Source organism: Pavona decussata, unplaced genomic scaffold (genome assembly GCF_977016875.1).
Source record: "Pavona decussata unplaced genomic scaffold, jaPavDecu1.1 SCAFFOLD_163, whole genome shotgun sequence".
Classification (NCBI taxonomy): Eukaryota; Metazoa; Cnidaria; class Anthozoa; order Scleractinia; family Agariciidae; genus Pavona; species Pavona decussata.
In genome coordinates this window covers 886,797-898,224 of record NW_028145574.1, presented here as the reverse complement: position 1 = coordinate 898,224, position 11,428 = coordinate 886,797, and the positions used below count along the sequence as shown (strand labels likewise).

Below are 11,428 nucleotides of genomic sequence, written 5' to 3'. Positions count from 1 at the left end.
TACTTTAATGGCCTTAGCTCCCACGAGTCTCCTATAGCTCAGTGGTAGAGCATCTGAACTAGTAATCAGAAGGTCTTAGGTTCGACTCCTCACAGGAGCACTCGGAATCTGTTTATCGGAGTATGCCTGTGTCACTTACTGAATAAGAAATCATTCTCGTGGTCTTTTCTCGTTTGAAATGAAGGAGTGGTGATGTCAAGATGGAGAACATTAATTATATATTATTTCTAAACTTACTATCCTATTTCAGGCGTTCAGATAGTGGGAGCAGTGCAAAGAATTCGAAAACTGCGAAGCGAGTGAATAATAAAAGCCAGTGAAAATATTGCGAGCAGGAAAAAGAACAAGAAGAGACTGGGGAGACCGCGGGACGAAAGACCTCTCGTCCTCTCTCTCCCTCCCTCAGTGTTATTCGCTCGCATTTTAACTTTTTTCTTGCGACTGAACGCCTAAAACAGACTATAGACTTACGAAAGTCTGAAGCAGAAATGCTGAATACCCAGGCGGCTTGAATCATATTTTCATCATCACCATAACCATCATATCTAGGAGTTATCATCGTCATCATTAAAGTTGGTCCAAGGGAATGGATTAAGTGCTTCTCTAATGAATATGCACCAGCTCGTTAACTGAAAAAATCAATAAGCCCCCAGATATTTATTCGATCAGTTGTGGTATTGTAGACGACGCCACCAAACGTACTTCTTCGTCTGTTTCCTTTTAGATTCGCCACAAATCCGCGCTATCAAGACATGTCAAGTATATACTATACTTCAATCCAAGTCTTCTTCAAAGACGTTAGTTGGGTCATCACAAATGATGCACTGGGCTTAACCCTCCAATTTGTTGGATAATTCCGTCCCATTTTCCCATACCTATAAGAAATCATGCTTCCCAGCCTCTCTTGCTCACACGCCAGTGAAACCTTCCAACGGTTGTTTGGCCCCAAGTGAAGCAGCTGCCATTGTTTTGAGGAACAGGGCATTGTTTCTGTTGTTTGTTGTGTTTCTCGCCAAATCGACGGAATCACAACTAGGTGCTCGTAACAGCGTGATTTATATTTGTCATTCTTGATAGACTTTTTTTTTTCAGTTAGTTACACAGACATATTCGGAAAAAGAAAATCCAAGTTCTCCCAACAGGAGTCGAACCCATGACCTTAGTACGATTACTAGTTAGGAAGGTCGTGAGCTATGACTCGTGAGAGCTAGGCCATTAAACTAGGTTCATGGGACAAACATCCTGCATACTGCTAGGATTTGAATGGCGATGAGTGGTTCTTTTTCGCCGGGAGTATCCACTCCAGAAATTTGGGGCAGACTGGTACGAGTGGAGCATTATGGGATCGTTTGGGTAATGCCGATGAATAAGTAAATTTTTTATAATAACTGTCAAAATTCCTATTTTGTCTAAAAGATATGAGTACAGGCAACGTCATATGTAACGTGCACACTCTCTAAGGAAAAAAAAGCCAATTTCACTCATAGTTTTGCAAGTGAAATCACTCACCTGCAGTTCATGGTTCTACTTGAGTTTTGAATATTTTATAACGTCATTTTATGCATGTTTATGGTCTGTAAGACTGTAGACCATAGCGGTCTATCAACAATTAGAAATTTTAACCAAGTTGAAGGTTATTTGGTCACGGTAAAGAGATTCTAGAGCCAACGTTTCGCGCGCTAGCCCTTCGTCAGAGCGCCGAAAGGCGCTAAACCAAACTAACTGAATATTCGCTTCCACTCCTCCACTGACACAGCACAGCAGCAACAGATTTTTAGAAACTACCGTAAAGTTCCGATAGTAGGGACCCTCCGAAAATAACGACCCCCCAAATCATGTTATACACATAGCGAATGCCTTTATTGTTTTCCAATCTATAGTCAAATTTTTAATGTACAATACTAATATCTTCGTGTATTGACAAATTGATCACGATAACGCACTTTCAACAACGGAGAGCCTTAAACCATCATTTATCCTTGACATCAATTCACTGATGGCATAATGTGAAAACTAAACTGGTGTAATTTCGTATTAACAACAGGAATGTTTCTTCAAATTAAAATTGAAAACTCTATAAAACACATTGGTGTGTCAAGGACTAAAAGACTGAGTTTAGCTTTCCTCCCCTGAGTCAGAAAAGAATTGGATTTCCTCTACATCGATTGATTCACACATGCGGTAGTCCGGTAGACCATCGCTGTTTATTTCACTGTCCCTGTTACCAGGAATGGGCAGTGCAATATCACATTTCACAAATGAACGGATAACTGTGTCTTTCAGCCGACGCGAGATCTCTTGCCATGTCGTGCCCACCCATTTCGTGAAAAACACACGCCGATCACTAGCGCTTACTTTCCCACTAATAAATAGCTCTGGGTTTGCGAACAAGTGTTTGGTAGTGAGTCTGTCAACACTCTTCTAAAAAAAATACATTGGTTGAATCTTGCTCGTTGCGCCTGGAGGTGGAAGCCCCAATGTCGTCTGGAACTCTTGCGTTAGAATGGTCTTTATTCTGTCTGTTGTTTGAACTCTGTGCGAATCATATTAATTTTCATTTCGGAAAAAAGAGCTAGCGCTAGCTTTGTTTCATGGTTTTTGTTCCCCGAAAATAACGACTCCCCGAAAGTAACGAGTCCACAGGCTGCTAATTCCGAAAGTAACGACGGTCGCTTTTATCGGAACTTTGCGGTCACCCCCTTGTCTAATGGCTTAAACCCTGGTGTAGCGTCACTGCATTGTAATGTTGACTTGGCTGCCAGAGATTTTTCATTTTCTTCGCGTGGAGCGGTCGTGCCGCAAAAGGGTAATGCGACTTGCTCGCCGCCTTCGTGGCTCACTCTCACGGTGGCCATTCACGGAAAGAGAACCCTTTGGTACCCGGGTATGGTTTGAAGCGATAGAAAAGCATAATAAATGTTAGGAAGTTTATTTTACATTAATCTTCACAGAACAGCAAAATATTGTGTTAACATCGATTTACAATTTACAAATTATTTACAATTAATTATTATTTCCAACAAATACGCAAAGCCGCGTATAATTAAGCTAATCTTGGCGGGTAAGACTACAATATTGATACAATATCGGCACTACAATGTAAGACTGTGACATGGAGTTGTAAACAAAACACATAGCTATAAGGTACAATAATTAGTAATAAACAAAAATTAAGTATTAATATTGAAAACTCTTCCACCCTGGTTTTATTTTGCCCGACCCCCCCTCTCCCTTTTCCTTTATTGTTTTTGGGCTGGCCCCCCCTTTGAAGCCTTTTTTTTTTTTTCGCATGGCCCTACCCTAAATCCCACCAGCCCCCCTATCCCATAAAAGATGAACCCTTCCTCAGGCCAGGCAGTCTTTATTAATTTTAAATTTTCCTTTCAATATAACAAAATCCCACAAGGAAAAGGAATCAGCTGTGCATCTGTATTAATTAAAGCATTAGATTGTTGACTACGTTGTACGTTGGTAAACTTTGATATGACTTATGCTGTACAACTTGGGCTTAAACGGAAAAATGGCTGGCTACGCCCCTGGTGCTTCTGGCTGTTGTTGTTCCCGACGCCCTAAAAAGCAAACAAATTCAAAACTGAATTTTGTATGTCAGTATACCCTGGCTCAGGATCTCAACAGACCAACAGATCAAGAAAAACACCAATGTCATCCTAAGGAAATTAAGACTGCAGTGGGTTGGGCATGCACTCCAAAGAGTTTTATGCTATGACCTCAACCACAGTCAAATGTAAAAATTAAGAGAAGTCCTAAGGTTTTCACTTTGAGAGTTTTTGTGAGTTTGTGAGTTTACTAAATTATTTTGCGATATACTAAAAATGTTTAAGGGACCATTAGATACATTGGTTTTCCAAACATTTTATTTTTATGCATTCAAATGGACAAAGAAGACTCACACACTGCTGGTTAGTCTGAAAATACTTCATTTCAAAAAATTTGAAACTCTTTGTAAAATAATTTTGTAAACTCACAAAATCACAAAAAGTATAGTATCTCAATTTTGAGCTCTCAAAGTACTGCGGTTTAGCCATAACCATGGTGCCTCTCTGGTGAAGCCTGGAACATAAAAAAAGACATGGGGCCACCCAAAGCCTACATCACATGGTTTGCGGGCACTGTGATGACCAGTGTTGCCAACTAAAAATATTATAAGAAAAAGACAATACTTACTTATGTCTCGAATATAAACCAAAAGACGAGCAACATATGAAAGGTACTCATTCTAAAATAGAAAGATAAATTTCCTTAAAAATAAACATTAAATATTTTGGGTTATGGGTTTAATAGAAAAACCTTTAATCTGGGCAGGACCATAAGACTGACTTTTACATGACTGTATAACTAACCATTAGACTCCATCATTGTTGTGTATTTGCTAAAAAGTTAGTCTTGAAACGTAATGGAGCTCCATTTTGTACAGCATTAAAATGCTAGACTTGATCACCAACATCAGGAGTATTGATTTATATTATGTCTCAGACAGTATACAATTTGGACTATGGCAGCTACAGACAGTGGACACATGGCCTGGAATGGATATAAAACACATACTAAGGTATAAAAGTAAACCAAGAAATGGGTAAAAAACTGCAAGATACAGTAGTTGTAAAATCCCTACGAAAAATGGCAAAATGGGATATCGCTTTTGACAAGATTTCAGATGAATGCCTGGCAACATCTCCATTTTTCAGCTGAAAATGAAAATGAGTGCTAATAAAAACGAATAACATTTCAACGTCTCCATGAGATAAATAAATAGAAACTTTATTCACATTTTACATTGCAGCCCACTACAGCTGAATTGCGTAAAAATTTACAAACTTTAAATAGTGTTAATAACGAATTACTGATAAGATAAAATCCAACTATATACAAGTAACATACATGGCTGAAACTACTAAAACATCTACCAAAGTTTTAATGAATACTGTAAATGGACAAAACTTCTGCAAACGGTGAAAAAACTGAAGTAAAAACTCAAGCCTAATAGACTCCTAGACTCTACAATGTAATTCTTGACTGACATTGTGGGAAAAAGTGCTCTTGATGCGATAAGTACGACAGGTTGGAGGGTTAAATGTTCGTTACCACCTTAAATTATAATGTGAGATGGGCCTTGCTGGTAGTAAATGGTGAAGCTCGTAAGTGGAGCTGGAAATGACAAACTCAACATTGCACAAAGTTCCTGGCGCCTGTCTTTGAATGTGCTAATATTATAGAAAGTGGGCACCTCTGAATGCTCTCTAAGTCATCACTCAGATATTCCAGAAGCGCATGATGAAACACTGGCACGCAATACTCGAGAACCAGCCCAATGCAGGTGCAGTACAAACTGAACATATCAGCAGATGGAACATTTGCTCACCCAAGCAATGCCCTTTTGATGACATAAGAGATACGAATGATTGTTACATTTGAGGTTATTAGATATAGTAACCCCAAGTAGGTTGGTGTGATCAGCTACCTTGAGTCCCTTCGTGTTCACAGTTACACAATCAAAGTCATGCTTAACTAGCTTGAAGCCAATAATAGTCTCCTTGCACTTGTCTACATTTAACTGTAGCTTGCTGTTGCTTGACCACTGCTCGACTGCTGCTGAAGCTCTCTGAATTTCACTGTGTGAATCCCTGGGGACGATCTCAGCAACGGTAGTGTCATCCACATATTACAAGGTACAGGTGTCATCTAGTCGAAGGTCAATTATCATCAACAAAAATAGCCAGGGCCCAAGTTTTGTACCGTGGGGAATGCCTGACACACAGAAGCAGTCACAAGAAGCAGCCACTACAAAAAAACCCACCATACATTTTCTACCCAATCCATACTCCAAAATTTTTAGTCTGCAGTTCACATTTGTATAAAAATTCACTGATTTGTTGCTTACTTCCCAGCTTATGGGAATGAATTGAACGCCAAACTATCAAGTGCATAATTACACAAAAGCCCCACCAAAGGCAAGAAGATGAGCCTCTTGTAAAGGGGATGAAACATCCCATTTATATGTAAAGTAAACCCAATATCACTTCTCATCACATAGAATTCAGTGTAGCATTTCACCTTGTTTTGTGTAATAACCAACACAAAATTAACCGTCATTAAACTAACTTCTTCCCAGTTTTTGTTATGTGAAAGAATCAGTCTTACTTCCCCATTTTGAAATTGCCTGATAATACAAAACTTTGAACTCCCAAAAGCAACCACCTGTGGCTATAAATATGCACAAAAAGGCATCCCCAAGCTAGGAAAGGAGATCATTATCAAGGAGTCTTCATTTTTTTTCCTAACATAGAAAAAAAATTTAGTAGCACAAGCAAGGAGTTGTTTACAACAGATGGTCACACAGGGATGTTCAAGTGCAACTATAAAACTAATTCAGACCAGTTGCAGTTGACTTTTTCAGAAAAAAAATATATGCTCTCCAAAAGGGTGCTATTTTATAAAATTACAAGTCAGAAGGTCAATATTAAATCATCAGCAGAGCTCCCCTTCTAGATAATAATTGTATTAATTGTTGTTTTCAAAGAGTATGACCATCAAAAAGACTAACTTAAAAATAAGTTTGCCCTTAAGTGTTACTGTAATAATAATGAGCTCATCTCTCTAAATAAATGCAAACAATTTGGTTTGTCCCTTGTTTGTATATAAGTGTAAATTAAAATTATTGTCTTTTGTTTTCATCAAGGCTGACACTTTGTCACTAACTTTAACAACCTTTGAATCTAGGATGTTCAAGCTTTAGTATGGACTAATTTGTCTATTAGCAGGAATCATGATCAATGTCACATCTAAGTTTAGTTAATTATAAAATCCATTGGTATTTTTAGCAATGGCTAGTTCCAAACACCTTGAAACTGGTTTGCCAAGTACATTATTTTGGAATGAAACGTATAGAAACTAATCGATTCAGTCATGGTATAAACTTATTTTTTCTGGAATCTGCTTACATTAAAACGTTTATATGACATTAACTGGATCGGATTCGCACTAATCCTGTTTATCGACCAGCCAAAGCGTCTAATTAATTTGGCTAAATACCCTCAGCACATCATAACAGTCTTTTTTCTCTGGTTAAAAATCGAGTGTCTTTGCTGGAATAAGCTACATGTAAATGCTCAATTATCTTAAAATATATCATCATTCACTGCGCACTCATATGACCAATATCATCGGACGTCACATTTTTCCATCGCTTAGTTTTAAGCATGAAAATCAAATAGAGAAAAGTGAAAATGCCCATTTAAATAGAGATATCTGTACAAATGTCGCTGAATTGGGCATTGACGTGAAGCATTCTCCCCTCTATGAACCCGAAGAACAATTTTTGTAGTCCTGTATAGGGTAGCACAAGGTTTCGCCCTGTGTTGAGTTCGACCCATTTGAGTTAGCCCTCCCCATTTCGAGTTCGACCCTTGATCTAAAATAAAGATATCAAAAGCATACAATAAAAACCTAAGAACCGCTCATAAATAATTATTCGCAAGATTTATCGAACAAGTAAAAATCTTATCCAGTGTGAAATGTTTGTTTGTATAAACACGAGCCTTTAATTTGACTACATGTGCTAATAGAATTTGCCTCTTGCATCAATATAACCTTTGTTTGGAAAAGTAAAAGTAAAAGTGAAAGTTACAAGTTATCCACTAATTGGCATTGCTCATGTGACACTTTGAAAAAAGAGACGTGATATTTAATTTCAACTTAATTAGAATATGAATAACTCACCAGTATTCCAGTAATCAAAACCATGTATTTTACCACAAGACAGCATTTTGTCAAGTTAAAGGCACGCCTTATGTTTAATATAATAGCTTTTTTAGTCTAGACTTGAATACTGTCAGACTCATTGTTTCCCAAATTGTTTTCGTTTAGTGGTTTGTGACCCCTAACACACTAACTGAATGCTAAAATCAAAGTATACAACAGGAAATCAAGTCACGTACAACAGAAATCAGAGTTGACATCATCGCATCGCTACACTGATAGGCAACTTTGTGTTATTAAAACTACTTTTGTGTGAAATGTTTCCTTACCGTTTGTAACGCCCGCGCATGGAAAATAATTTGAATATGAATACCTGTGTTAACACAATGAAATTCGAATATAAAATAAAACTCATACCGCACGTGCAATTGTGTAATTCGCGTGGGTCTATTGTATTGATATACTTTTAAGCAACCAATCAAAACAAATTATTTCATCACACCCCCAATCTCTACGGCCCTCGAGCAGATTAGACCAGCAGTACTCCGTTCGATCTGTGACCTGCTGCCTTGTGGCGCAGGTCATTCTGAACGGCTCCTTTAGGAGCCACAAACTCTATGAAAGTCATAACCAATATCATCTCTTATTTTATGCTTTTGTTTTGTTTCTTATTTTCTGTCAACTGCGTGGTAACAGAATTCACTGGGCTTTTGAAATTTGATTAAAATTAGTGGGAAAATTCGATACACCGATTGGGCGAACTTGGTTGAATGTAAGGGTCGAATGAGAAATGTAAGGGGCTAACTCGAAATGTGGGGGGCGAACTTGAAAAGTTGGGGGCGAACTTGAACGGGTTGAACTCGACAATTCTTGGCCTAAATACGTCAAAGTTAAATGAAAATATATACCTGCCAACTCTCACGCATCATCCGTGAGTCTCACGCCTGTGGGCTAAAGACATCGATCTCATGCATCAAGGACAATTTCTCACGCCTGACTCACAAATCCAGATGAGTTGTTCCAAAAAAACTTCATTTCATTTCAGATTTATTATGTATCACAGGGCAAAAAACTTTTTTTATATTCCACTTGTCCATTGGACGAGTAACGTTCAGATTCTGGTTGTCCGAAAGTTAAATTTACTAGTCCGAAAAAATTATTAAAGTGAAATAACAAAATGTCACAAAAATGCGTAGAAATTGTATAATCTGTTTTGTACCAAATCTCAAGTATTTATTTTAACAGTTATTTCAATTTATGTTGTTCTTTGCACTTTTTAATACAACACCATTTCATACAGACACATCAGGGATTACTCACATTCTTTATACACGTCTTGAGAAAATGCAGCACGTTTATGAGGCATTAAAACTGCGATCTAAGATGACTCCTTTGACTCCTCGTCGATTTTAAGGCTTATTCGCTGTAGCGGCGCCTGCTCTGGTTTTTCTTCGTTTTAGCTCGTTGAAAACAAAAGTAATGAGAATGGCTCTTCTCGTGACTCGCAAGAGAATCACGGTGAAAACCAGTGGCGGACGATCCATTGATGCCGACATAAAGTCGGCTCGCTTTATCGGCTACTGTCGGATACTTGCGGCACACAATGCAGAACATTTCATTCTTCTCCGCATCAATTTTAACCCAGGGAAATTCTTTTTTCCATGTTGGTTGGAATTTTTGAATTCGACTTTCTTCATGTTTTTTTCACAGGTTTTATTACTTCTTTAATAATCACAAAACTTGCCACAACGGTAATCGCCTCGTTCAAGTGTTAATATAATGAAGCCTTGTCTCAAACAAGGTCATCATTTCCATATATGGTATGTGGATCCCAGTCTTCATCAAAACAACAGAACCAGATATTCTCGGAAAACCGGAAAGTTGCCATGAAAAGAAACCAAACTTCGCGAAACTCAGGCTAGTTTACAATGTCCAAAATGCTCGGGAACTCAGACCTCAGTAGAAAAGAACATCTCTTTTAGGCAAAATCTACTCGTCCTGTAGGACAAGTGCTTTTAGAAATCCACTCGTCCTAGATACGAGAGTACTCGTCTCGGACGGGCGGACGAGTGGAAGTTTTTTGCCCTGTATCATTTCTTTGCTCTTTATAACAATCGCAAAAGCTTTCAAATGTCTACAATCCGTTCGAATGGTAAGTGTTCAAAAGTCGTCGGAGTATCTTCGGACATTTTTGTCAACGTTCGGAAGTCTTGGAAAAATCGTCGGAAATCTTCGGAAGCGGCTTTGACGTTTTCGGAAATCCCGGTCATGACGAGACAAAAATCTCACGCGTTTGACTAAGAAAAATTAAAGTTGGCAGGTATAAAAATATAACCTACAAATTCACTAACCCTTGTTCTGGCCCTGGAGTACACTTGACTCTCCATATAACTAGGGTCTCTCGTCCTCACATGTGGATCCTCTGAATTGTTCACTGCTTCCTCACTATAAAACGGAAGTACGAAGCGCGAAGATAAAAAAATGTAATAAACGCTGTCGGTTGACTATTAGACAGCCATCTAGCGACAAACCAAAACAATTGGTTTTCAGCAGTCAATTTTTGCGTCGTGAAAAGTGAACACTTACATTTGAGTAAGAACTCTTTGCCGGAATGCAGCAGAACGCCAATCTTCGTTCGACGCCATTTTGCTCGAGACTTAACTCATTTCCAGACCTCCTCGGCTAAGTGATTTTGACAAAAACCCAGAAAAAGTAGATACAAAAAGCGTGCATGCGTCTGAAAGTAGTGTTGATCTTTATAATTTCCTTGTTTGTTTTCGTTCCTTTCTTGAATTGCCCTGTCATAAAATCAGCTAAATATCAGCTTTAAAAAGCTTTTTGTGTTCCATATGTGAGGATCCATTAGCATCTAAAAACCGAAACGTTTGAATTAATTCAGAGGACCGGATATCGTTTTAATCAGCCTAACCTAATGAGGTTGGAAAGATGTAAGTTCGAAGATTCTATTTCCCGCCGCAGGTTTTGACTTTCTCTTAAGCAACTATATGCCCCACGGGACCTCCAAGGCTGGTACAACACTAACCAGTAATTGTCCACCCCATTATTAGATATTATTAGTTAGATATTAACGGATGAAGAGCCACTTTGTGGAAATGCTGTTAATAAAGTCTTTATTAATATATTTATTATTATTGTAAACGCGCAGTATGAAATAGTCGTCCCTTCCTTCTAAAACAGATATTTTGTTGTAAACAATAAACGCCTTATTACCATGAATCAATGTAATAACCTTCCCTCTGAACAACAGGAAATAGCAATGAAAAATACAACGTGCAATTTATTGAGTTGTTTTCTCAACACAGAACTGGTCTTTTCTTGTTTGAATTAAATGAGTAGTGATGCCAAGATGGAGAACATTACTTATATATTATTACTAAACTTACTATCCTGTTCCAGGCGTTCAGATAGTGGGGAGAAGTGTGAAGAAAATTGCGAAGCGAGTGAATAATAAAAGCCGGTGAAAAATATTGCGAGCGGGAAAAAAAAAAACTGAAACAAAACTGAAACAAAAAACAAGAAGAGACTGGGGAGACCACGGGGCGAAAGACCTCTCGCCCTTTCTCTCCCTCCCTCTGTATTATTCGCTCGCATTTTAACTTTTCATCTTGCGACTGAACGCCTAGAACAGACTACGAAAGTCTGAAGCAGAAATGCTGAATACCCAGGTGGCTTGAATAACATTTTCATTATC

The 11,428-nt window shown here is 38.2% G+C and overlaps 1 protein-coding gene across 1 annotated transcript; it reads right to left on the bottom strand.

Moving 5' to 3' along the window:
* Positions 1 to 2,913: 2,913 nt before the first annotated feature.
* LOC146464514 (mediator of RNA polymerase II transcription subunit 15-like) lies at positions 2,914 to 10,387 on the bottom strand. The gene is made up of 4 exons (XM_085129742.1): positions 10,303 to 10,387; positions 10,068 to 10,161; positions 4,186 to 4,237; positions 2,914 to 3,569 (listed from the first exon to the last, which is right to left on the bottom strand). Exons 1-4 carry the CDS (start codon positions 10,359 to 10,361, stop codon positions 3,529 to 3,531), a joined length of 246 nt encoding a protein of 81 aa, XP_084985868.1. The 5' UTR covers positions 10,362 to 10,387; the 3' UTR covers positions 2,914 to 3,528.
* Positions 10,388 to 11,428: the final 1,041 nt, after the last annotated feature.